We start from the raw sequence: 27,430 nt of genomic DNA, 5'->3' as shown, positions 1-27,430 counted from the left end.
CCTGTCACCTCTGAACGGGGCTAAGGGGTTTTGAGGCAGCCACTGGCTGTAAAGGCAGGGGTGCTGGGAGCCAACCATGCTCATCCCTCTTGGGCTCCCTGGGACTTTATAGAAAACCTCCTGTGGACAGTGGAGGCCTTCACACTGGCTTCAGCATGTCCTGGACTGGCCGCCGTGTGGGGGGACTCTGGCCACGTGGGGGGACGGAGCCTGCAGTCTCTGAGGTGTGGATTTTCCTCCCCTGGAAAACCTGCATCTGTGTGGCTGTTATTGCTTCTCGTGGACCCACACATGGAGCAATAAAGAGGGGACAGCTTTCCCTCCTGTTACCCCCACTGAGAGGAAACAAAACGAACGAACAAAAAAAACCTACCACGAAACCAAACTAAACTAAAACACTAAAATAAATAAAAACTGGTGAAAAGAAAACACTTGTATCTGCAATGCTCAACCCACATGGCTGGAAGGACTATCACTATAGGATGCTATATACAGATAGGGTTCATTTCATTCATGCAAATGTTACAAGTACCACAACAGCATGCCCGAGGGGCCGGAGGAGGCGGGAGAAAAGCCCCCGCTGCTCCGCGCAGCCTCGGCTTAGGACACGGGACACGAGGTTGCAGCTGTGCATCCCCGAAGCACGGAGAGGGAAAGGCCAGGGGCAGGTGGGGTGGGAGGACAGGAAATGCTAGCTGTACACACGCCAAAACAAACAAACAAACAAAAAAACCCAAGCCCAAATCAATGACGAAAATGTTCTATCCTTAGAAAGCTCCCGATTTCCCCTTGTCTTCAGTTCGGTCTCTCGCTTCTCTCCAGCAGGGCCAGAGGGGACATTCCCAAGTGGCAAAGGCAGGCAGATGGTGGTTGTGTATCAGGACCCTTTGCTTTCCTCTCCTTCCCTCGCCCACTGCTCTGCTTCTCACCAGCTACTCTGGCCTTCCCCGCACCGGCGCACCCCGGTTGCCTTCACATCCATCCTGCTGGGGGACTGGCGGGTAGGAGAGAGCGATGGGAAAGGGCTCAGTGGCTCTCAGCTGCTCTTGTTGGTAGAGTTGCAGAGAGGGCCCTGCCGCTGGGCTCCTGGCTGGGGCCACTGCCCGGGGAGGGGTCCTGCTGGCTTTGGGGTCCTGCCTAGTTCAAAGGATGCTCCAAAGCTGCTTTCCGTCAGCAGGTGCGTGAACACGGCAAATCTCTTTTATTCTTTCTCTCTTCATTATACACAGCAGTATATCTATATCTATACCTATATATCACTCTATATAGATACATATAGATATATATATATATTTACTATCTCTGATTGTCCCTTTAGAAGCCCTTTATGTGGCAGTAGGCTTCCAGAGATGAGAAGAATATGTACAAGAGCCAGAGGAGGATAAAGAGTGAGGATGTGAGCAGCTTGGAAGTCCGCGGCCCGCCCAGCTCACCTCCGATCTCGGGTCTCCGCCGGTAGAGCAGCACACCCACACTGATAAAAGCAAAAATGGTGAAGAGGGTGACAGAGAAGGCCAGGGTGCCAGGTGAGACTTGGAAAGCTTGTCCATGTGCCGCATGGTAGATGGCTGCAATGGACCAGGCCACTCCGATGCCCAGGAAAACGTTCACGGCGTTGCTCCCAGTGACGTTCCCGATGGAGGCATCTGCGTACTGGTCCTGCGTCGCTGCGACTTTGCTGGCAAAGGTGTCTGCAAAGGGGAGGCAGAGAGAAGCCTTTAGGGAACAGCCAGGTAAGGAGGGACAGCAGCAGGCAGCCTGGGGAGAAACATCGACAGCATCACTTGGGGAGTGAAGCTAGTGGGTAAGGGAACAGTGTACAGCCCTGACAATGAACACTCTTGAGGAAGGACATTTGTGGCCAGAGCCAAGGAAGGTGACAATCAGAGTCCAGAAGTGCCCAGGAGGGAAATCTCAGTGTCCAGAAATGTGGGGCTTCCTCCAGTATCACCCCAGATGCCCTACAGTGCTTCAAGCAAGAGACAACATGTTCCAGTACTGCACTGTGTTAACCCCTTCTCCCACATTCACTAATTTGTTCACTTGCAAAGGGACTGAAAAGGTTATAAAAGCTTTGTGGGAGCCACAGTGCCAGCTTTAATACCAGTGACAAAAGATCTGTGGTAAAACTCAGCTGGCCTTTTATATGACAGATCTTGTGTTGAGTAGACCAGCATGACACTGTTCTTTGCCATAGAGAAATGCTGATATTGCATCCAAACCCACTCTGGATCTGCAGGGAAGATGAGCAGGAGGGAAGGGTTAGCATCTGGGTTTTGTTCAGGTGAGCACTGTCAGCTATTGATGAAAAGAGGAATCCTTAACACGTCTGCACTCTGAGATCACCCTGGGTGATCAGGGTCTGGCAGCAGGGTCTGGCTCAGGAAAAGAAAATGGTGAGGTCAGATTTTATGGTTTTTAATTCTACAGGGTTTCCTTTATACTCCTTCCCAGCAGGTCTCCCAGGTGAGGTGGTGAAGCTCAGCCTGGCGTGAAGACCCAGTTTTGTGTAACAGGAGGGGCTGGGCACCTACAAGCACAGCAAAAGGGGGCGATTTCCAGCAGAGAAATCAAAAGGCTGCTTTAAAAAAAGTGCTTCCATGGAAATGCTGAGGGAAGGAAAGACATTTTCCCTTGTTCTCAGCCCTGGTCACAGTGCAGTAATGGGGTCTGGGACAGTGCTGATGACTTTGTGGTGCTACAGCTGCCACTGCAGGAGGAGGGATGTGGCACATCTGGGCCATCCTGCCAGTGCCAGCCAGAGTGCGGAAACAAACACGAGCATTTCTGCAAACAAAGCAAAACAAATTTCTGCAAAAAAGAGTGGTGCTTTTAATGCATGGAAAATCCCTGTCAGTCTTGATTGCACTGCATGTTTGTCTGGTCCCTGCTTCCTGTAAAGCACCCTGCACCTTCCTGGTATGGAAGAGCCCAGATAGCACCCAGCTAACATGATACAGTCTGGGAGCATCTGCTTCTTCAAACAACAGTAGTCAAATGTATCCTAAAAAGAACTTCTTAAATGCCACCTTTTGTTGACAAAAGCAGGAGGGAGGATTTTAACTGTCAAGGGTGTGAGACAGTCCTACAAACTCATGCCGAAAAGTGCCAGAGGTCTAAAAAATGCTCTTTTTTTTCTGTTTCTTGCCTAAAGCTCTTCTCCCTTTTGGTTCTACTGCTTCCTGTTTGGGCTCTGATAGCATTAGGACAATTTCAACACACAAGTTCTAATCGCTAGAAGTCTAGGGGTGGCAAGGCAAGATATGACTGACATGCAGGGGTGCTTGAGTTGGGTTAGTCTCTTATCTGGGGACCAGGCCATGTCTGGCCAGCACAGCCCAGAAAAGGTGAGTGAAAAGCACAGGCCCTCTGACAGAAGCTGACATGGGACTTCCCAGAGGAACCGTGTCACTGGGATCATCCTCGCCAGTGCATTGGTTCATCTGTGGGAAGGGCCCTTTGCTGAGCCAGCAGAAAAGGCAGCTGGGTTGCAGCAAGTAAGTGTACATTGGGAGGACAAAGTGACACATAGGGACGGAAGCTTGTAGGTTTTTTCTCTCCCTGGTCAGTCTTTGGTCTTTGCTGTCTTCTGAGGATGGGTGACCACTTGATCATACTTCAAACACCTGTGGGGCCAAGGTCTCCTAGGGGCTTCACAAGTCACATTTTGAGCAGTTCCCCCACCTCAGCAACATCACCTTGATCCATCGGAACCAAAGCTGAACCTGGTCTCATACAAAGTTTGTCTGTGTTGGGCAGAGCACCCTGAGTACAGACTAGCATGTAACTCACTTGGGAGGCAAGACTAAAGGAGCAGATGCTCAGTAAGAAAACGCAGGACTGCCCACAGGCAACATTTTATTCAAAGACCAATTCCTACTCTGAAAATGGTTGCCATGGAGGCTGCCCACAGAAATAGAAACTTCACAGTCCTTACAAGTGGTGGATTCTTGCAATGATTTCCAGGGGACTGAATCCGCATCCTGGTTTGACCCTCCTGACCCATTTGAGACTGAAAAAACAAGTTCCACATACACCTCAACTCTCTTCTTGGGTGTCGTGCAGAGCAGAACCAAGGACTTCACGGTGCCCTGCTTTCCCAGGCCAAGACCAAACCCAGACTGGGCAGAGATGGACATTCACAACAAGCCCTGCTGTTGTCCTTACCTGGCACCGATGTCCCCAGTGCGACAAACACGACGGCGGTGACCGAGTCCTTCAAGCCAATGGTGCAGCCAAAGTGGGATGCCAGGTCACCAATGAAAGCTGTCAGGAGACCAATCATGAGGATGGAGACGACAAAGCAAGCCCAGCCATTCCAGTAGTCTGTTGGAGGCACGAAGGCAAAAAGGACCTTCCAGAAGACAGTCAGAAAGTGCATCACATAGTCGAAGCAGGAGGGCAGCTTCTCCTCCCCACATTCATCGTCATCATCATCTTCCCCTGGTAAGAACCACAAGTGCCTGGTTAGACTTGCCCATCCTGGGGAAGTCTGGGCAAAGCTCCTGTGCATAATGTAGCACCCCAACCCCAATGCCATCTCTCATGATTTGGACCCTAGAAGGTCCTGACTTCCAAATAGCTTATTTTTGGTCAATCATTAGAGGTTCTCAATAGCCTTTCCTGGTCCCTCCCCACAGCACAGAGACCTTCCCAAAGCACTAGTCTTGAAAATGAAGGTGTACTGCAGAACGGGCAAGCACTTCTGCCTGGGTTTAACCCCCAGATGCTTTCTGGGACTTGGCCCTTGCTCAGGAACCCTTTCTGCAGAACATGTGGAAAATAACTGACCTCAGGCTGGCTGGAGGTGATTAGGGTGAGCAAATCCACCAAGAGAAAGATGTGCCTTCACAGACAATCTCCTAAGGAGGTTCTTTTTGAGCTGCTTTTCACAAGTGCCTGTGGTTGCTTCCACTTATCTGGAAAGATGGCTGGTTTTGGTGCCTTCTGAGCTGCTAACTCTGGCACTTGACCTTTTCTGCAAACCGGGATCCAGCCATGAAGAATACCTGCTCTAAAACCTCCCAGGTCCATCAGTGCTGACTGCCCTTCCCTGTTGCATTTCCCTTCATGTGCCTCCCTGTGAGCTCTGGCTGTTTGTTCCTTTTGGTTGGGTCTGCCCAAGGTCAGGGGGCACCCACTGCCCATGAAAATGCACCCCTTACAGGCAGCTGTCAAGTACCCAAGGCCATGAGCCAGCTATGAGGTATCATTTGTCACAGAAAAAATGCACTTTCCTTCTTCTCTTTATTTTCTGTCCCTGATCCAGGTCAGTGCTTCATTTCTTACCAGCCTGTTGTTAATGCCTTGCAGGGATCATTTTGCCAGTGTGAGTCTGTCAGCAGTTCTGGCCCCATCTCTACTCACCGGGTACATGATGTGGGTTAGACCCTGGCTACCCTGGTGCTGTGCTGAGTGCTTGGCCCCATTCAGCGCGCGACTGCTCATGGCTGCATTCCCTGCAGCATCTGCAAGACCTTCAGCACAGATGGGGCTTTGGGGATGTGAGTCCTTGTGCTCATCCTGTCTGATGTATTGGGGGCTCTCAGACCCCAAGTGCCAGCTGCTGCGCACCCCCACAGGCTCTTGGGGAGTTATGTATCCACAGCTATGCCCCCTGGACATGCAGGCTGGCTTGTGCCCAGAAAGTCTTCTGCAGGTCACAGGTTAAGATCTCAGCACATGTCAGACTGTTCTGGCCCCCTCCTCTTGCTCCTTGACCCTCTCCCCCAGGTCTTAGTTTCTCCCTTCCCTGCTCCATTAGTCAGCACCTTACCTTTCCCTCCAAAGCTGTTTGGCATCCAGCCTCCAAGGAGCCCCCATTGTGCAGGGCTGTCCCTGCCAGTTTGTACCCTGGGGCTGGTGACCTCCTCTGAGCAGCTCTGATGTGGTACCTTGTGAGCCTGCTGGCCAGCCTGTCCTCTGGGTAGGCTGCATGGTGAACCTGGAGCCCTCCCAGCCTGGCCCAGTACACAGGCCAGAATTGTGGCACAGTCAAAAACTCCTCTAGCCCCCACTCAGAGCACCCCTGGACATGAAGGGGAAGTGACACTTTCCCAATGAAATCAGTGGGAGCCTTCCTTCTGACCTCCAGGAACAGGGATGGGCTTCTAAGTTAGGGATGTTGTGGATTGCCAGGCAGCTGTGAGTTATGTTAAAGACATCCCTTGCACTTGGGTTGATGATCTGTCATTGTCTTTGATTAATATTTTCACCTCCAAGGATGTGGACCACCACCTGTCCCTCCATGGCTGTTGGCAGAAACTCCTTGTGCAGTCCATCTCCATCAGACAGCTTGAGTGAGCCTGGCTGTCCTTCTTGGGAGGACATCTTGGGATGGCAGAAAAAAGGGTTCAAGTCCCAGACCAGGCAAGAGCACCTAGTGAAACCTGAGCCACTGCTCTGCTCCACTGAAGTGGGTGAGGGAAAAAAGTCCCACCTCACCAGACACTGGGTTTAAGGGGATGGTGGCTCTGTGCCTGGGAAAAGCTGCTTCTCCCAGCAGCCACAGTACTGATCAGGCTGGCATAAGCTTTTGAATGACATGGTGCTTTATCTACCTTACTGCTGGCCAGGGTGAACATTACTCCTTTCACGTCTTCCTTCACAATGGGGATGTTTGATTGAATAACAAAATGCATAAAGCCTCCCACATGGAGAATCAAATGGTGTTGCTGTTTGCTGTGTACAAACACACGGGTATCGATTAACCCCATGTTCAAATGGTGGCTCTGTGCCATGACAACAGAGTTCCTGGGGGAAGCTGCTGGTGGACTGCTTGCTCTGCTGCTCCTCACAACAGTAATTGCTTTCTGCCTCACCACAAAAGTGGTGATGAAAAGCCAGTGGGAGGATCAAAACATGGCATCCTTCCTGGGAAAGTGGAGACCAAACCCTGTGCACTAAGGTTTCACCTCTTGGTTATTTCCATTCGTGGTCCCACAAAGAGCACATAAAGCACACAGCAAGAAAAAGGCCCGTGGATCATCCAGACTGTGATCACCCTCAAGATATGTGATAACCCACAGGGGAATCAACCTGCTCTTGTAAACCTTGCGCTCTGCTTGCAACTCAGCAGAGGTGCAGTTTCAGAGACAGTAGTGATGAAGCCAACGAGAGCAAGGCAGGAGGAAACCTCAAATGCAGGTATCTTCTGTGCACAGGGAATAGCATCCCACATGAGGGCTGAGGTGAAGCTGGAAGGGATTCTGTGGGGCCACCAAGACGACTGGAGCCTTAAAGATCCTGCCTATGGGGAGAAGTGGAAGGAGCTGACTTGGCGAATCAGGAGAGAAGGTTGGAGGGGACCAAATAAGAGCCTAGAGTGACTTGGGGGGCATGTACAAAGAGTATGGAGTGAAGCTCCACTCTGCACTGACAACTGATAAAACTAGGAGCAACAGCCACAAACACCATCAGGAGAAACAGCTCCTCCAGGAGGGTGGTGTGTGTAGCTCTGGGACACATACCCCTGGCTGATGGACATAGTCTTTGGAGGTTTTAAATATTTTTAAAAATACTTTTAAAATATTTGGCTAAATAAAGCCATGACAAAGCAGGGAAAAGTCCTACTCTGCGTCCTGTTTGGGTGCAACTTTGCAAGCATTGTCTTCAAAGCACCTTTGCAGATCAAGACCAACATATAAGGTAGAGGCAGTAAGACTTGATATCTCTACAATAACTTGACAGAAAATTATCTGTTGCTTGGCTTTAAAGCTTCAAATTGCCTATGGCAGAAACAGTAGTTAATCTGTGGCACAGTGTTATTATTATGGCAGATATAAATACCCTGTTCCTGTGCATTGTCGTGGAGATAAGGAACAGTTTTTCAGCCTGGGAAGCCAAGCTCTTTTTGCTTGTTGCACAAAGGATGTTACTGGCAGGATACGCTGAGCTGTGCTCACATGGTCATTTTGCAGCAGGTATTTTAATCCCCTCCCAAGCTGCATGGCAGCAGGACTCTCATGGTTCTAAAGCTTTACAGAGATGATAAAACAGACTGAAATATGAACATGAGTGCCACTGTCACAACATCCCTTCAGGTTTATACAACATTTTGTTAAGCAGCAATAGTGTTTGTCTTTCAAAGAGTTGGCCAGATCCTGGGAAGGTGACAAAATGCAGAGTGAGTTTGGATGGTGACCCAGGCTTGCATTCAGGAAGAGGATCACAAACCCCAGGATGTTTTTGCTGTTGAAGAGACTTTATGGGCTGTTTGGTGCATGCTGAAGGCAGCTCTGGTGACAGGCTCCAGCTCAGCCCCGTGGACAGCACAGGATGGCACTGGGGGCACAGTCTTGCCTGCACTTGCACTGCCTTTCCACAGACCTGACCCTCCTCCTGTTCTGGTGCTCAGCCTCCCTGCCAATATTGCCACCAGCAGCTCACTGGGTGGGAAATGGGGTTTTAATGTTTCTTTTCTCAGCTGGGATGTTATGTTATGAAGAAGGAGTGTGTGACTTTCAGCTGCACTTCTTGATGGGCTGCAGGGAAAACTCAAGCCCAAACTCCAGTGTTGAAGGCATTTTAACCTGCTTGGCTCAAAGCCTGAGGAGCCAAATCCTGGCAAAAAAAAAAAGTAGGTCCAGACCTCAGAGACAAACTACTGTTCCCCAGCTGCCAGGGACAGCTCCTGTCCACCAAAAAAATGTCTTATTTATGAAATACTTGTTAATTATCCTGCTAGTACTGATGGTGACTGTATATTCAAGACCTGGTGGCAACAGGGCTTTCACATAACTGCAGTCTTTACATGGGTCACAGAGATGGGATCCAAGTACCAGTGATTATGTTTGCTTTAATATGGGATGCAATGAAATAATTAATTCTAGGATAGATTACTTTAGCTGTATTAGCTACAAAACCTGCAGAAAGGATTGTCTTGCATAATATGCTTATCCTGTATCTGAAATAACGGGAGGCTCTTGGCTGGATTCTCTAAGAATAGCTGTGCTACAAGAGGAGGGATCACATTTTGAGGAAAGAGCTGCTGCACAATATCCTGGCCTCATTTTCAGAGATGGAGGGTAAAAGGTACAGCCATCACTTTTAATTACTTTGTGCTGGGCAGAGGTTACCCTGTACAACAGAGTTGCAGGTAGGGAGTCTGAGTGTTCTCCCATACATTTCAATGCACAGTTAGCCAGATGAGCTCAAATTGCATTCCCCAGTGATTTAATTTAAGCTGGTTGATTTAGATGTGTGTGGACATGCAGCCCAGGCTTGGCTGCGAGGCTGAAACTTTGTTTCCAGCTGCTAAAACACATCTGGAGGAGACCACCTTTCTTCCATCTCCTGCAGCTATGGGAATGCTAATATATCCTGCTGAGCCATAATCTCCAGCCACAGCTGATGAAGCAGCAGAAGTTTCTGAAATCAGGGGGTCAAGGGCAAATTTTGGCCCACAGAGAAGGGAGATTCAGTGGCAGTCTTCAGGGCTTTGCACCCTTGCTACCACACTGTGCTCACCACAGTGTTACAGGGAGCACCAGGGATGGGGAGCACTGCTGCTTTGCACCAGCATTGTTTACGCTGCTCTGGATTTAAAGACTGTGTTCCCCTCCCAAATCTCTCTCACTGCAATGATTTTTCCTCTCTCTGCCATCTGGTAACATTCAAGGTGTTTCTCTGCTGGGTGCTACAGACACACTTAATGCAGGAGGTTTCCTACATTTCCAACCAGGTGATCTCATGAAAGGGTTTAATCAGCTGTCTTCTTTATGCAGGCACTCTCATTAACTCCACCACCTGTTTTACCTCCTGCTGCTCCATTACAGTCTGGATTACTGATACAGCCAAGCAGAGGCACAAGCAAGGCTGATCCTATTTCACCTGGAGCTGTGGTCCAAACTCACCAGCACTGACAGTAATAGCCTCAATAAACTGCTCCCTCCAGCTGTTTGTGCCAACCACCAGGGCCAGGTTTGTCTTCTTAATGAGCTTGTCCACCGTGTTCTGTGGATGGAGACACAGGAGAGAATTAGACTCTATCGGGCTGGAGATGCAGCACTAGCACTTACAGCCATGGGCTTATGGAAAAAGCTCAGTAGCTTTTAAGATCAGGTCAAGAGCCCCAGCCACAAAAGCAAATATAAGTACTTGCAATTCCCCTCACTCTGAAATACCCTTTTAAACTTGCTCGTAATGGGAGTTTGAACCACCTCAGTGCAGGCTTAACAAGCAAATAGTGCTGAGGTGCCACAGCTCCCGTTGTTCCCAATGCCTAGGGAAGAAATATTACTGGGTTGTTTCAGAGCACTAACTGGGACTTGCTCAAGACCTATTTGCCAAGCTGGGCTCTGCCTTTTTGTGCTTCTTAGGAACTGGAGCTCAGCACCAGCAGGGAAGGTGCTGTAGGAGCTGTGGCTGGGAGGTGCTCCTGGGCAGGCAGCCTCAGACACACACTGACTGCAGGCAGCAAAACCATGTGGGGAGGAGGCAGCTACCACTGCGACATGGCAAGGGTGGTCTGTTATTTTTTATACTACCAAAAAATGGCCAAGATAATGACATGGCCAGTTTTCAGCTCTTGGTCTAGTACAAGCATTCACAGAAGCTTAGCTTTACAAACATTACTTGTATTGAGGGTATTGGCCCTTTGCACATGGGAGTCCCAGGCTTGGAGCTCACTCAAGGCCTCCTGTAAGTAGAACCTGAGTGTAGCACATCAATGTAGGAATGAGGTTGTATTTTTAAGCAACCTGCTTAATTCTGGAGCCCAGTCAGCTCTTAGGCTCATCAGATTGATGTGCTTGTATAACACTAACCATAGTCTGCAAGTGGGACAGCAAGTCTGGGATCATCCCCCAAGGACCATGGCTGTGGGCTGTGGACAGAGTGAGGATGCAGGGTGTATTTTAACCCACCACCATCTCACTGGATTGACCCTCACCCTTTCATCATGCCTTGGGTCAGCCATCTTTCAAAGTGTCCCTTGGTCCTACTCAGAGACCTTGTGATGCCAGGACCTGCCTTCCTTTGCAGTGATGCCATTAATATGTGCTTGCCAGTGGTGTGCAAACCCAAAAGGAGGGTCCCCAGCTGGAGGGGAAGAAGAATAGGGACAGGGCACGTGAACAGCACCTTGAACTCATAGGATTCCTCAATGATGACTTCGAGCTTGGTGTGCTCCCCCAGAACCGGGCGCCCCATCTCTGCGATTCGGCGCTCTTCCTCCTCCTTGCTGGTCAGTGGCTGCTTCTCCTCATTCTCCTCTGCAAAGCAAAGAGCCCGTTGGTGAGCCAGGCCCAGCCGCTCACTCTCTGGAGCTGCCTTCCTGCCAGAGGGGGAGGTCAGGAAACCTCTGAACAGAAGCGTGAGGGACAGAGCAGCTGAGGAGGAGAAGGTCATGGAGCAATAGAGAGGTAGTTTTGCTGGGAAAGGCTAGCAAGAGTCCTGTAACTTGTCCAACCTCAGTTCAGTTCACCCTCAGGGCTGGCGAATCACTTACTGCCTGGTACTTGCTACTTCTCCCTCAGGGATGCTGGGAGGAGACAGATCATCACTAAGGCTGCTCCATTTTGCAGCTCTCCTGGTCTGCACCAGGGCATGGTCAGGATATTTCCTTCAGCCTATCACAACCTGAGAGAGGACCAGCAGCCCCATGGCTGAGAGGGGTATGAAATCTTGGCTCTGGCTCCTTCTGATCGGGGCTTTACCTTGGGGAGGGGACAGGCAGCCAGATGAGATGATGGGGCTGGAGGAAACAGTGCTGTGCCATATAGGTGCAAGGAGCCATCCACGGGGCATGGCCTGGCCCCAAACCCTGAGACAGGAGGCTGTGGAGAGTCTACAACAGCTACGGAGCAGGTCTGCACCTCCATGGGTGTCTGTGCAACTTTGGGGCACAGGAACCCCAGGCAGCATGACTTTTGTCACTGTCCCTGTGCAGATCCCCACTGAGCTACCTCCCCGTCCACTGCAGGGATGAACAGAAGAACATCAGGGCTAAAAAGGGATGGATTCACTGCAGACAGGAGTTAAACTGGCAGTAGACAAACACCCAGGTCAGCCTGTGCTAGACCACCATAGCATCATGTTCTGGGTACCTTGGATGGTGATCACAGTGCAAGGAAGAGGATGATCTCTAGCCTGGACCTTCCTGAAGACAGGTTTGCCTATCAAAGTGATCAGCAGAAGATCAGCAGGAGGGACTGTATTCCCTGTGCAAACCACCACCGTGCTGTTAGTAAACTCTACTCCTACTTCACATGGGGTTAGTGTTGCTCTCTTGGCAGCTGCCCCTTGTCTGCACAATGCTGCTGGGAAGCCCTTCTCCTCCTGCTAGTCAAAGGGACCAGCCTCACAGCCAGAGCCTTGTTATTCTGAACTATTGTTTCCAGGGCTACTCAGAGGCAGCTCTGCAATGTGTGGGACCTGGCACCTTCTCCCCCTGCAGTGCTCGGCCTGATGATGGATACTTGGCTGGGTAATGATGGATGAGCAAGCCCTGCTGTCAGGTCTTGCTGATGGGCAGGGCAGGGGCTGTGTGCTTGAAGGAGCCGTGGGGTCCCACACCTCCCACAGTGCTTGGGCACCCTGGCTGCTGCCTGGGGAGTGAGGACAGACTCCCTGTGCTCTGCAGAGCCCTGTGCAGGCAGCGAGGAGGGGAAGGCTGGAGTGAGTGGAGAAGCCCTCCCTGCTCCAAGAGGTGTCAGGGGGCTGCCTGTTGCTTCAGGGGTGACTGGTCACCCTCCCAGAGGTGGGGGTTAGGTGTGTGTAGCAGGCAGAGCACTCTGTGAGAGGACACACTGTTAGCATAACCGGCCAGGGCAGCGGGGCCATGGCATGGAGCCTTCTTACCCTTCCAGAATTTTCCTCCAGGACAGAACAAAAGCAAAGAGGAAATCAAGAGGAAAGAGCAGGGTGAGAATATGGCCATTAAGAGGAGGGAAGAGGGAGGCAGGGAGAGAGCAGAAATCCATACCTGTGATGGTGAAGCCACCTAGATGAAACCAAAAAATGAGAGAGAGAGAGAGAGAGAGAGAGAGAGAGAAAGAGAGAGAGGATTAGTGTTGGCACAGTAACATGAACACCTGGCAGCCTGCAGGGATGTGGTGGTCCTTCCCTGCCCTGCAGCCAGGGACTGTGGATGTGGGGGGCTGCTCCCCAACATGCACCCCAGGGATAGTGTGGGGAAACCTGAACACAGGCTTTTGAACCCACATTTGCAATCTACCACCCCCAGTATCTAACATATGCTGTGGAGTGGGTAAAACCAGTTTCCAGCCTAATGAGGGCAGCTTTGCTTCCCTCCCTGGCCACCCTATCCTAGGGGTGGCCAGCAAGGAAAACCAGAGGCTGGGTAGGCATTAAATCTCCACAAGACTAGAGACAGAGTTTGCACTGTCTCTTCAAAAAAGTTTGGCCAACTTCCCTATCCAGCCACAAGCATCCGTAAGTTGCCAGGCAATCCCGTTTCTGCTGTGCCAGTGTAAGAGGCAATGGGTTAATTTACACAGCACAGGTTTCTAACTTGGGATGTCAGCAGATTTACTGTGGCTGGAACAACCCCACTCTGAAAAAAATGCTCCTAACCCCAGTGGGTTACCACTCATTAATGTTAGTGACTTTGGGGCTCCACTCCAAGGAAAGATGTGGCATTAGATACCTGAGTTTACTTAAATAGTGCTGACCACCCTAAAAGAGAATGTGGTGAGTGAAGCAAAATGTCAAACAAAATAAATTGTCTTCCGAAAATATGCAAACTGGAAAAATGGAAAAGAAAAACGAATGCGCGCTTACCAAGCTCATTCAACAACAGGGCTGTGAAGGAGACAGACAGAGACAAACACAGAAGAAGAAAAGTAAATAAATAATGAAATCAAAAGGAATATCCACAGAAAAGACTCCAGATTCCAGAGCAGAGAATTCAGATCTGTAAATCTTCAGGATGCCATTAGTGTTGGGAGAAAGGCACTAAAAATAAAGGAACACAAATGTTTCATGGGCTTGTTGATTTAAAATAAAGCTATTGCAAACACAGGGTGGATATGGGATTAAAAGGCACACTCCAAAAATTCATTTTCCCCCTTTGAATTATATGTGCAATATCTTCCATTGGTCTCTGAGGCAGCTTTGCCCCAGGGGAGGTTACAAGACATCCCATGTGCAGTGGCTACTGGTTTTGACCTCCTCCAGCTGCCTAATGGGGAGCAACAGCCCCATTGGGAAGCTGCACTTCTGGCATATACAGTGAGAGAAGAAAAATTTGTGGGAAGGCTTGGCTCAAGGATCTTGTCACTCAACATTTTATGTCTCCAAAACAAAAGAAAAAGCCTCTCCCACTTGTACCAGTGGGTCTCTGGCCTCTGAGGCACAGAACCAACCACAACTATGGGCTCCAAGGGTGACATTTCAGAGATGCTCTGGTCTCCAGGGTGCCAAGCACACAGCTTGCTCCACCTTGCTGCCTCTTGTACAAAACAAAGCACAAAAATGGAATAAAAAAAATTGCATGGGTGATAGCATCCTTTAAAACCTTGACTTGCCTTCCTTGCCTTGACTTGCTATGGACTTTGCAACGCGGAACTTCCCTCAGGTTTCCTGAGCTATGTTTGTGACCCGGAAGATGAGGAACTTTCTTTATTTTTTAATTAAAAATTTCATCTGGGATCTCTTGAGTTGGTACCACGAGTCTCAGCCTCCTGGGGCCCGCAAAGTGTGTTTGCTTTTGCCAGATTTGCAAGGCTGAGCCCACACTGGTCTCTGTGAAGCTGGGCAAAGCTGGAGCTGCCGAGTTGAGTTGTCCTTGTGTCACTTTATCAAGGCAACACTGGCTGTGTTCCACAGATGCCACCAGCACCATTTAATGATACAAATCCCACCTGTAGAGCCTGGACCGTGTCAGTGTGTCTGATTTTTAAGCCCTGCTTCTGCCAGCTGGTCTCATAAACCAGCAGGAAATCTGATGGAAGGGATGATGCAGCTGACCTAGATGGCATGTGCACCAGAGGGGGATTGTGGCATTGTTGCTGGATGTGTTTTTAGCCTGAAATACAGCAGCATGTCCCCACTCAGCATGGGGGCTGCTGGGGGCCCTCTCTGTCCTGAAACAAATATTAGATTACAACCTCATGCGTGCCAAAAGGAGAGCTTATGCCCCAGAAATTAGAAAGCAGCTCCAAGGCAGAGAGACCAAATGTTGCTGCCATTTTTTTGCAAAGACTTCAATAAGGGTCTGTTGTCAGGCAACTAATTATCATAAGTAACTTTAAAACTGCTTCTTGTTCAGCTACCAATAGCGTTGTCATTAATTTTCACTTAATTTCCTAGCAGAAAAAATTGCTTGGAAAAATAAGTGAACTCTGTCTTTTTGGGAAGGTTTGTAGTCGGTTTAGAAATGTGATGAAAGAGGAAATTGTTTTTATTATTCTGATGAGAAGCTATTATCCAGTTCAGAGCCATGGAACTTTGAGTATAACTGGATTTCTCCTAGACTGATTGCATCTTATGGTATTACCTGTTTCTGCCATGATTCTCAGCTATTTTCAGATCCTAGTGCCAGTATAAAAAGGGTAAAATTACTGCTCTGGCCATGCATTTTATTTCAAGCAAAGGCTATTTTATCTTCCCATAAAAATGATGCAGCGTTGCCTTTCTACTTCTCAAGACTGAGTTTTCTGCTTGATTAAATGAAGGTGTGAGTGTGATGTGGCAGGGCAGCATTCTCCAAATGTCTCTGGAGGCTGGTGATGCTCATCTTCCCCTGCCTGGGTGCTCTGGGGCCCGCCTGGGAGCCCGTCTTGCTCCCGGGGGCCCTTGTGAGCAAGATGGAGTCCTCCCAAAACGAAAGAGGAAAGAAAACAGAGCAAAAAGGTGCAGTGGCCAAGCTTCAGAGGAGGGAGGGCAAAACGGCTGGGAGCCAAAGTGCGAGGAGAAAGGAGTGTGAGAGTAGGGAGACACAGAGAAAGCGGACGACAGCGTCTCGAGAGCTGGTCTGGTTTTACTCTCACACCTTTCACTCCTCGTCGTAGCCACACTGGGTCCCCAAGCACAAGGAAGAAACTGCACTCTTTCTCATACTCCTCACGGTCAAGTACTCTAAGGGTAATGAATTTCCTGTGGGAACACAAGACAAAGGCAAACACATGATTTGCATCACACACACACATGCAGTTCACATCCACCTGGGTGCCACGGTGACGGAGATGTTTGGGTGGGGGGAAGCAGCTGCACATCCTCCCTGGGACCTATAGGGAAGGGCAGGAGCAGCCCCACTGCCCAGCCAGGGTCAGATCTTGGTGGGCTGGGGAAAGGCTGGTTTCAGGGTGAAAAGTGTCCTTGCTCCTGCCCTTCTCCATAGGTGCTGAGGATGTGAGCTTGGTGTTGCAGGTACCAGGCATGAGTGAGCTACACAGGGACACACAGGTGGGGCTCAGCCCTGGAGCACGTCCCCCACCTTTCTTCTCACTCATCTCCACCAGCCGGGGCTCCCCGATCTCTAGGTAGAAGGTCTTGTTTTTCTCATATTCCTCATCATCTATCACCTTGATTGATATCGTTTTGCTGGAACAGAAAAGAAGAAATAGAGATTCAAGAGTAAGGGGGGAAAAGGGAAGAGGGAACACAAGGAGAGGAGGAGGAGAAGGGTGGAAATTGCAGGAGAAGGGGGCTGTGAACAGAAAACAGGGGGTTTGGTAGCACGGGATGGAGGGGCAGCACAGCAGAAAGCAAAAGGCAGGAGCAGATGGGCTGAGCTTGCCTCAGGATGAGCACAGACACAGAGTCAGAGTGCCAGGAGCCCACAAGGTGCCATCATCTCCAGCATGTCCAGAGGCCATGGCTGGATATGACACAGCCTGGACGAGCCTCCCCCAGAGGTGCCTTGAGAGGGGCAATGAGGCACATCCTTTTCCAAAAATCCAGGGTGCAGAAAAACCCCTTGACATCTCTCACACACTGCACAGGCTGCAGGGGGCACACGCACTGGGAACCAGCGCAAATTAAGCCCCTGGGAACACAATGCACTGCCTAAACCAGTCCCTGTGCATGGGCAACTCTCTGTCTCGCCAGGCACAGCAGATTCGTGCACAACATCATGATCAGCTGCTCAGTTTGGGCATTGGAGGCTCCAATTTACACAGCTCAAGAAGGGATGCTGGGGTTGGGACTTTCTCTATGGAGGTCTAAAGACTTTCTGGACAGGGTGAAGGAAAGCTTCATGGACAGCGAGATTCAACTTTTTGCTTTTCTTTGCAATCAGCATATCCTTCCCCAAACCCAAAGGTTTAGTTCTCTCCTGTTCAATACCTGTGCAGCAAATCTCCCTTCTCACATGGGTTGGGGTTTCTGAATTTACCCCCGTGTCATCAGCAGCGTAGGTCTGAAGGTAGAGCCCCTGCTCAGAGCACAGCCACAAAGGGTGTGAAGGGTGAAAGCCTCACAGGAGGCTATGGCCACCAGCAGAGAGATTTGCTCCTCGAGGTACCCAACAGAGTGAAAATTGAGTGAATTAATTGCTTTTCTGGGGGAAAAAATAGAGAAGAAGTTTTCCAGCTCTTTTCAGTGACTCATGTAAGTAACCCAGAAACACCCAGCTGAAAGCTGCTTGCCATAAGGTGACCAAAGCCCTGGAGTACAAGGGGCTAGTGCATGGCTGGGGGACTGCTATGGTCTTTCTTACAGTGCAAAGCCCTTGCAAAGAAAAGATAGGGGGCAGAAATCCAGCAGTCTCTGCTCCCACATGGATATTCCCTGCCCACTGTCATTGCTGCTGGGACCAGACCTCCTCCTGGCTCTGACTGTCTCAGACAAGAAATAAGAAGGCAATAACAACAAGGAATAAAAAGGCAATGAAGTGACTGTTTGAAGCCCTGTGCTTGCTGCCAATCTCCTGGCTCGGCTTGCTTTACCCCCATGCTTGATGGCACTACCCTTTTGTGAATGCTCTTGCTTTAACAAGCTTCCCAGTTGCTCTTCTCTTGCCCAAGTCTGTCTGTCCTGTCCTTCAAAGAACAGCCTGTTGTCCCATCCCCTGCTCCCCTGCACTTTCCATGGGCAGCCACCACAAATAGGAGCGGGTCCAAGGCTGCTCTAATATATGACCAAGTCCCAGCACTGAAAACCCATAAGCATGGAAGAAAGCCATGGTCTGGGGAAGTGAAATTCAGGCCATGCTGTTGTAATTTCTGCCTTTCTTCCCTCCTTGCATGTCTGTACTGCCACCAAGAGCCCCTCTGTTAAGCTAAAAAGTATTTGGGAGCAGAGTCAACAATTTTCTTCTCATTCAGAGCAAACACCACTAAGCAGTTGGAGGAACAGCTAGGATGATTTCTTGTGCTATTTGCTATGAGTCAGAAGTGTATTAAACTTGCCCTTCATGCTTATAATGGAACCATTTACTCAAGAGCAAGTGATGGCTATGAAAAGTTTAACAACGCAGCATGGGCTCAGTGTAATTGTATAATGAATCTCTGTAATAATTAGTTCTGCTTATAATTATTGTTGCAATAGTTTGTGCACAAGAAAAATGGTTACCAAGCATGCAGCTGATGTTGCTTTGGAATGATGAGTTAGAGGAAATTACAGAATCACAGAATCATCATGGTTGGAAAGGACCTTTAAGATCACTGAGTCCAACCATCAACACAAAATTATTGTGTGTTAAAAAACTAATGAAGGATGCAAAAATGCTCTCAGCCAAACTATCAAAGAGGACCTGACAGAATTAAAAGAATGGCACAATTACAAAACCATTATTAACAAAATCAATACTTTTCTTGATAACTCCCATTAAAATGTACACTGCTCCCTGGTCCTATGAAAAAAAAAGCCTTTAATTAATTTAAAAGTCTGTCTTCATTAATCCTTAGGGGAGCAGAGGTATCACGACATAAACTTCCTATGGGAATGCTCTGGTTTGTAATGTGTGGCATTCCTCAAAGTCCCACAAAATAATTCTGTCTCATAAACAATAACCTGTGTGCCAATTAAAAAAAGCTGTTCCTGATACTTAGACCCGACACCAATAGGACTTCCTTGAGTAATGTGGCCTTGGGGCTTAATGTGCCATCATTATGCAGTTTTCCAAGTGATTTTTCCAGAGTGAGAGCAAGTGCTCTGTGTTGGGTAGACAAGTGCCCTGCTGCTGCTCCTGCTGTACAAATTTGTTGGGGAAAAGGGCAGTGGGAACAAACAGGAAGTCTGCTCTCTAAATGAATCTCCAATCAGCAAGAATTGCTGAGGCAACTTTGTTCCTGGTATGAGACTGCAAACCCAGAGAAAAGGATTTCCTCTTAATGGTGTTCGAGATCACATCTGTTTGAGAAACAGCAAGTATGTGAGGAGAATAGTAGAGGCTATTCTTAGAGCCTGCCTGATCTCCATGGCACTGCCTTTTGCCTGCTGCCAAGCCCTTCCACCAGGTCCTGCACAGGGTCTGACCAGTGGGCAAGGAGGAGCGTCAGGCAACTGCAACATTTATTCTGTGTTGGAGTAAGGACTGCTTTCTGCAGTATTATGGGACATGCCCTGGCAACACCCTGCTTTTACTGGACCCTCTGACATGGTCTCTGATTCTGACTCCTCTCCCAGGCAGAGATTTGCTGGATAGTGTGGGCTGTGGTGATGCAAGTAGTACTGACCTGGCTTGGGCTGCCCGTGCAGGCTGTGGATGGTAGCCCATGTTCCCCATGAGCTCAGGTAGTCCTGTGCTCATGCTGCATTCAGTGCCCAGTTTTGCAAGCCTGCTGCCTGCAGTCCCCTTCTTCAGAGGTACGTGTTGCTACGTGAGGCTGATTTTCTTGCATTCCAAAACACGATGCAAATGAGGCAGAGCCAGGGCAGCTTGTTAAGGCTCAGGAGGAGATGTGGGCTGCAGTGCTGAGCACAGCAGCTGAGGTGTCTGCCCTTGGTTTCCCTAGCTGGACACAGTGGGATGAAGTATGCCAACACCCAAAGTCCTGACAGTGCAAGTACGGGCTGAAATTTGCATTTAAAATCTCTCTCCCCTGTGGCTCAGGGGCTCTTTCAGCACCAGATGTGATAGTGCTTCTGTAAGCAGGAAAACAAGGGACACCATACAGCACCCTGAAACCCCCACTGCTGAGTCACTGCAGGGCCAGAAACCAGGAATCCAAAACCCACGAGACAGAGGGAAAAAACAGAAGATTAAAAAAGAAGATTAAAGCAGCCTCTAAACCATCACACGTTTTCTTCACCTCATATGAGTCCAGGGTCAGTCTAGATGATGTTTCCAAGCTGTCCCTGAAAACCTCAGAGAGGTCTAGAATAAGCTTTGATTTGGGAACAATAAATAGTGTTTCTGCCATAATCTAACATCTCCAGGACATGTATATTTAAGCCAAACACTTGAGCTCCAATGAATATACAACACCACAGCCACTGAAAAAGCTGGAATGTTATTTTCCTGACTTGTCCCTCAGTCACACTGCTGGCAGAAAAGCAATTTCTGGAGCATCTCTCCAATAGATTTGGGTGTGTGGGGGTGGAGGTCCCTCTGCCAAGGCAGGTTGTGCATTGGCCTAAACCACCAGCCCTGGCACATCTGCCTTCCCCCCTGGCTGCTGCAGGGAGTCCCAGTGACACTATGGGGGAAGTCTGCAGAAAACCACTGCTGCTGGAGCTTTCCTTCCATTGGTGTTAATTTTGCTTGAGCTAAAAAGCCCTGCTCCGGCATGAAAGCTGAGGGCATCCATAGTGCATCAAACTGTCTGCTTTTCTGTACCAAAAATTGCTCTTCCTTGAATATGTAGCCAAGGCAATTGCTGAGGGAATGAGTTCCATCTAATTTCCATGTTCCAGAAATCAAAGTCTAACAAATCTTGAAGAAATGCAACTCCAGCTCTTTTCTTGCTAATGCCCAGCAGCAACAAGAGAAGGATAGTGTCTTCATGAAGATGGCATACAAATATCTCTGCCCTCACTCCAAGCCCAACACTCTTATTCAGAATTTAGCATTTGTTTCAAACCGTCCTATTTAAATGGAACAGTAAAGGTCTTTTAACAGAGCATTCCAACACAGTTCTTAGTTACAATAGTCCATGGAAAAGCCCTCTTGGCTGGTGGTGCTCTGAGAATGGCACATGAAAGGAAGAACTGCTATACCCATTTGGACCCAAGGCCATCCAGCACAGCCTCTTCTTCTGACAGCTGCCAAGAGCACTTTGGAGTAGGAGGATGAAAGAGCAGGATGGAGACATATAGACAGTATTTCCAGCTGATGATCTCCTAGCCCCCAGGTATTTCTGTCTCAGGGGTTTCCTAGCCAGAGCAGGTTCCTATGTATTTATCTATACCCTGCAGATTTCTCCTGTTTCCGTTTGAACTTGGGTAAGTTTTGGTGTGGCATTTGTGGTATCCAATGTACCAGGGAGAACAATGTGGCTGCTAATGTCAGCTCAGTGTCATGAACAGCAAATAACTGCTCTTGGGAGGTGACATGTACTTGGCACAAGCATGCCAACCCACCTGCATTTTCTGGGCACACCTCTGTAAAGGGCAAGAGAGAGTAGCCACATGCCTGCCTGCAATTGACCCCAGCAGGGACATGGCACTAGCAGGACAGGGCTGAATGTCCCCAGTCAATGGGCAAGCAAACTGGCTTTGTACATGGGCAAAGACAGGCCAAGAAGACAGCGAATGCTTAGAGAAAAACACCAGCTGGAGAAGACACCATGTAAGCAACCTCATGCATGTGCAGGGACAGGTACATATGTAATGAGCTAGCACAGGCTAGCACAGGGTGACAGGAGCAGAACACAGACCAACAGGGCAATGCTTCTCTACAAGTATTTTTTTGTCCAAGGCCACGTGAGAAGATGGGTGCAGCACTGGGCACAGGAGTAAGGAGCTGGGACTTCCAGCTCTCCTATCTCCACTAGCCTTGTCTGTCTCAGAGGATCAGATGGCACCATGAATGACTGGTGACAACCTACATGGACTTTTGCATTCATTTCCAACCTGAATGTCTGCACAGTCACAGTGCACCAGCGGAAATCCTCAATGTAATTGCAAAAATCCTGCCATTCCCAATCTGCCCTGTACTGCTTAGTTAAATGAAATGGCAGAAACCCCTCCCATGGCTCAGACTAGCAACCAGCACTGCGAGGACCAAGGGAGTTTGCTGCATCCAGGGCATCAGCTCCAGAGAGATCCAGACAGGACATGTTGGGGGACAGGGGACATCCTCCAAAGGGTTTTCTCGACAGGGCCACATATCTAGGAGCAGACCTATGTCAATTCCAGCACTCATTTCGTACTTTTTTATTGCTGCACAATACATCTCTTAGCTCTTTCAGAACTGTAGTCATGCCTTTTTAGTCTTTTTTTTTTTTTTTTTTTTTTTTTTTTTTTTTTGTTGAAATGGTGCCACCACACCTTATTTAAGCCTAGGAGTGGAAATGTTTTATGTCAAGCAAACTTTATATGTAGTTGGATGCAGTTGACTCTGCCTCCTTCCACTTGCTCCCCTGTGTCTCGCTGTCCCATTTCTTTAGTCTGCTTGTTTTCAGTGTTTGTAATGTTCCATTTTAAAATATTTTAGTGGCTTTTCCCCTGCTGTCTTAAAGACTTTGTTCCTCAATTTAGCTTTAGTTCCTCAGGGCACTCAGATTATTACTACTAAAATTTTGCTCTTTATTTAAAGGCTCAAGGTCCAAAGAGTGTTTTATAGAAGAATGTGAGGTTTTGTATCTGTTAGACACTAGAGGGGGTGCAGCAGAAGAGGCTACAAAAATGTCTCATTCTTACATTCTGCCATCAGCATTTGTTACTGTCAGAAACAGGATTCAAGGCAAGATGGTCCAGTTCTGCAGCTCATCATGTTCATCATGGACTTTGTTTCAGCAACTCCTCCCTTGCTGCATCTATGAATCTACTAATATAGTGTATAAACTAAGTGAAAAGTGTTCCTTGGTCACCACAGTGGAACACGCAGTCTGAAGATGTGAAAACATTTCTATCTTTTTTTTTTTTTTTTTTTTTTTTTTTTTGTGAGAGAATGAGGTCAGCAACCTCCATCCTTGATGAGGTTCAGAAGCTCACAAATTGCTGAGAAGAGGTTGGACCAGAGACATTCCAGAGACTTTTGCACCTAGACCAGAGATCTTGCAGCTAAGAAAATATGATTGTGTACTGCATGTCGTCACTGAGGGTGTCTTCAATGGGGCTGGAAAATTATCACACACAAGCAACCAATTGCTATAGCAGTCAGTAACTAGCTTGTCTATGAGAAAATGGCATGTTGCCACTGCCTGGACTGGCAGACACTTATTTCTGAATCAATAAAGGGAACAATGTGCTTATGCAGCTTGTCACTCATTCGGCATCCACTGATCACCCAGAAATACATTAATATCTTGGAGAACTTTCAACTGCAGATTCATAATTACAACATCCAGGGTAGGCAGTTGGGAGTGGAGTCCTGTTGGTTAAGCCTGGTGCTGCCAGTCCTGACCCAACAGGCAAGCCCTTTCCACCCAGAGGATCAGTGATGGCAGCAAGAGAAGAGCCACGAGGTATCCACACTGGAAGGTGACATTTCAAAGCCTCATTCATTGGTGCTGCCCGCTCCAGCACACGTTCACAGACTCCTACAGAAAGCTGTCACATTGATTTCTCATATATCTGCTTTTCAGTCAGTGATTTAATTAGTTGAAGTAACAGCTTGCTGTGAGAGGTGGTTTGGAGACTCCCTGCCTTGCACAGCTCATGTGAGTGCTGGGCACCCAGCAGTGCCTATGCAGAGGGACAGCTGGGCTGCTGTAAGGGATCAGGTGCTGTGAGGGAGAAAGCCCACAAATCATCATCAGGGCTGGGCACCACCAGAGCTCATGGCCAGGGGCCATACAAACTGGCCGTGGCCACAGTGAGGAGCCTGAACCAGATCCCAGAGCACAGCTGGAGCCAACCATCAAGAGTGAGGTGTCTCTTTCTCCCCCTGTACCCACTTCCACTATGCTTTGCACACCCTCTTCCTGGCTGCCCTCGTCTGCCTGGTGAGCCTCCCCAGAGGCTGCAGGGGCTGGAGGCCTTGTCCATGCTTAGAGACCCAAAGAAACCCAGAGTCTCCCATGTCTGTCTCTGCAACACACAACTCTTCCGACCTGAGCACCAGGGACTGCTTTTATGGGCTTGGCAGCTTCATTGCTCAAATTTCTGACAGCTACTCCAGGAGGGAAGTCATCTTGTTGCTGGTAAGGAAAAGGAGCAGATCAGGCTTTTCTTCCACCAGTTGACAACAAAGCTGCATCTGATGGTGAGAAGGTGACAGCCTTACACGCAGAGAGACACAGGTCTGCGGTGGAGGCTCTTGTCCCAGCTGCAGGGCACATGTGCCTGGCAGGGGACAGGGGAGAGGTCAATGCAATGAGTGATCAGACAGCACAGGGATGGACCTTCCTGAGGGACAGAAGATACACAGAAACAGGCCAGATTATGTGAACAACCTTGTGTCACACATGATTTTAGCTGTTACCCGGTGGCCTTTGACAGACGAGGGGGTTCATTAGAATTTCTGTCCCTGCTAATGGGATCCCATCTTTGCAAGACGTCCCATGAGTCACCCATGCAGGGTCTTTTGCAGAACCAAGATGTGCTGACATGAAATGTCTGTACTTAGTGAAGATTTTGCCTGAAGTGTGCTGCAAGCAGAACATGGATGCCAAAAGAAAACATGCCTGAAGCTAAGCCTGATGCATGCTTTGGGAAGTGTGGAGGTGAACTGATCTGATATGGCAGCTTGGATTACTGGTCCAGCAGCTGGGCAGGGGGCTGCACAGTCCAATGCCCACCAAAATTATGATTTAGCATACTAGCCTGGGCTCTGCAAACAAAGAGAGGGGGAATTAGTCTATTTATCCTCCCCCCAAAATTAATCTGGCTGCTCTTAGTTTCTTGGTTGCTTTCAAACTCTTTCTCCAAGGATTGCTGAATCAATATTTGTAAGACCACAGGGCTGTTTTGTAATTTCCATGTCTGCATAAACCAAATGGTCCTCTGGTCTCAGGATGCATTGAGTTTCCACAACATACAGCTTAAATACATACTGCTGGACTGCTCCAGAGCATCATTACTAAGAAAGTTCTGGAAAAAGGATCCAGCTTGCTCTTCCCTGGCCTTGTGGAGATACAAGACGTGGGAGGAGGTTTGCAGAGACAGGAGGACTGAGAGCTGTTGCTGCTGGAATAGCTGGGAGATGACAGGCACAGCTGATGCTCAGTGCCTCAGAAAACACTTTCCAGGAGCAACGATTGCCAGGTAAGATGATTTCACATGCTAGACTGAATGCTTCTTGACTCTCTTCTTAGGAAGACCATATTGGGCAGGATTTGTCAGACCAGAAATGCTTTTCTGATAAATTCTTGATGTTTTCACTTATCTGATCATGAATTTTGCTAACACATTTCTTCATTTGTCTAGCAATGTTACATTTTGCAAAGGGTCATCTAGGCAAAGGTGCATGGTACTCTTTTGATCTTCCCAAAACAGGGTCTGAGCCCTTGGTCATCCTTAAATGTTTCACTGTCCCAGGACAGCTGAAAGCATGGTCTCCCCCTTCCCACACATCTGGATGTGGTAACACCAGGACAAAACAGTGCTTTGCAGTTTTTCCCCAATCCCATTGCCATGCATGTCTAGTGATTGTGATCCAGTCCTGAAAGCTCCCACAGTACCAGCTGGGGACAGGATCATGGAGGGATCAAACAGGAGGGACTCCATCTAGATCAGTATTTGGATCTCCAAGGACAGCACAAACAGTGCAATACAAGTGACAACCACTAGGAGGGAAAACACATCTGGTGTGAATCAGCAGCAATTGCTTAAGGCATCTGGAAAAGCTGACAGAGTAGAAGTCACTTCTCCCTTGGCTTTGTCCAACCCTGTGTGTGTGAGCTACAACCTGCCATCCGTCCCTAAAATTTAGCCCTTGCTGCAAGCAAAGGGTAAACTGCCCAGGGATCAACCCAGCCCAACATCCTTGCTCAGTATAAAACCCCACAAATTCCATTTCTAAGCCTGCAGGCTTCAGAGCCAAAATCTGGCATTTCCCCACACTCTTCCTTTTTGGGGTTTTCACCTAGTGCCTAGTGGCCCAGTCAGGTCTGTGGGTAACACAGGGAGCAGCATTAACATGGGTAAGGTGGGTAATGAAGGGGACAGAAATAGATTTGCTCCAGTTTTTTGAACTCCCTTTGGGGAGCTGGGTGGAGTGGGGTCACATGTTGTAGGCGAGAGACGTGTCAAGGCTGGATTTGAAATCTCCACTGGAAAACTTGAAATGAAAAACAAGCATAGTGAGGAATAAAATCATGGGGGGGTTTGGGTGGGAGAAGACCTCTGGGTCAAACCCCTATCCCTGATTGTCCTTGTACACATTTTCCCCTAGGAAGATGACTGAAAACCATGCAAGTGCTTCTTGCTTCTCTATGCACCCAAATATGCACGTGACTTTTCTTTGCAGGCAGGTCCCCCCTTACAACAATAATTGCTCTAACCTTTCAAATCAATATGAGTTGCTTTTCTTTGTGTGTGCCTGGCATAGTTGCCATGACAATGCTCCTCAAACAGGAGCCATCACTCTTATTGAAATGGCTTTGGCACTCCTCAAAATGAATTTCACTGAGCCACTGCCAGCAGAGAGGATGTTTCTGCAGTTCTGTAAACCAGTTAGCAACTTCGCTGAGTTAAAGCTGACTAAACAAAACAGTGGGGACCATGTGAAATAACAGGTCCATGTCTAATAGCATGGCTTCAGCAACAGGAATCAGATTCAAGTAAGCCAAATAAATGTCTGCTGTGGATCAGCTGTTCCAGTGCTGCCATGGCAGCAAGACTTTTTATCAGTCCTCCTCCCAGGGAAGGCACATTTCAAATTCTGCTTGCCTGGGTTTCAGGGCAAGGGAAATCTTCCCTTTTTGTCTGGGAAGACACCGAACAAGGGGTCTTGACAGTGTCCTGCCACCCTGCCAGTAATGCTGAAGGTAGCTGTTGTATGTGGGAAAAGGAGAGAATGCTCAGCAATAGCAGAGGCAACACCACGGAAATTCAAAGGCAAACATCAATATTGAATGTACAGGCTCCCTTTGAGGAGCAATATTCAGCTGCTATTTAATTCCATACTCAGTCAGGGATGCATCTGACTCCTGTTATTTGCTGGCTGCCCCCAAACATCAGTCCCCTCTTTTCAAAAGACTCCCCCAGAACTCTTGAAGTGGTGACCCAAATGCATGACCAAGGTCTCCTCAGAGTGGTGCAGAAATAAGCAGTTCACCATCACCATGTTTATCATCCTTTGCCTAGTGTTGTAAGTGACTTGTCTTCAAGACTCTGGAAGTAGGTGTGACTGAACCATTTTGTGCTGTGCTGCTCCCACCAGCCTGCCCTGCTGTTTTCCAACAGCTTCTGTGCTAACTTAGCAAAATGTGTGTGCGTGCACATGCACATGCACACAAGTTGCAGTCAACCTGCT

The 27,430-nt window shown here is 48.6% G+C and overlaps 1 protein-coding gene across 17 annotated transcripts in view; it reads right to left on the bottom strand.

Moving 5' to 3' along the window:
• Positions 1-1,300: 1,300 nt before the first annotated feature.
• The window catches only part of SLC8A1 (solute carrier family 8 (sodium/calcium exchanger), member 1), a 108,537-nt gene continuing 82,407 nt past the window's right edge, over positions 1,301-27,430 (bottom strand). The window contains exons 2-10 of one of the 17 annotated variants that reach the window (XM_010008319.1): positions 16,400-16,506; positions 13,744-13,764; positions 12,926-12,943; positions 12,802-12,816; positions 12,048-12,116; positions 11,083-11,213; positions 9,855-9,954; positions 4,168-4,443; positions 1,301-1,691 (exon numbers count right to left, since the gene is read on the bottom strand). In XM_010008319.1, the coding sequence (XP_010006621.1) occupies positions 1,315-1,691; positions 4,168-4,443; positions 9,855-9,954; positions 11,083-11,213; positions 12,048-12,116; positions 12,802-12,816; positions 12,926-12,943; positions 13,744-13,764; positions 16,400-16,506 (1,114 nt within the window). In that variant the 3' untranslated portion in view covers positions 1,301-1,314. Of the gene's footprint in view, positions 1,692-4,167; positions 4,444-5,691; positions 5,723-9,850; positions 9,955-11,082; positions 11,214-12,047; positions 12,117-12,536; positions 12,567-12,801; positions 12,817-12,925; positions 12,944-13,735; positions 13,765-15,078; positions 15,094-15,903; positions 16,060-16,364; positions 16,507-27,430 lie in introns of all 17 variants that reach the window. The other 16 variants (XM_010008327.1, XM_010008356.1, XM_010008364.1 and 13 more) reach the window with 16 other exon arrangements.

This window comes from Chaetura pelagica, unplaced genomic scaffold, assembly GCF_000747805.2.
Source record: "Chaetura pelagica isolate M959 unplaced genomic scaffold, ChaPel_1.0 scaffold350, whole genome shotgun sequence".
Taxonomy (NCBI): Eukaryota; Metazoa; Chordata; class Aves; order Apodiformes; family Apodidae; genus Chaetura; species Chaetura pelagica.
Note: the sequence above shows the minus strand (reverse complement) of the source record. Positions and strands in the feature narration are given on the sequence as shown.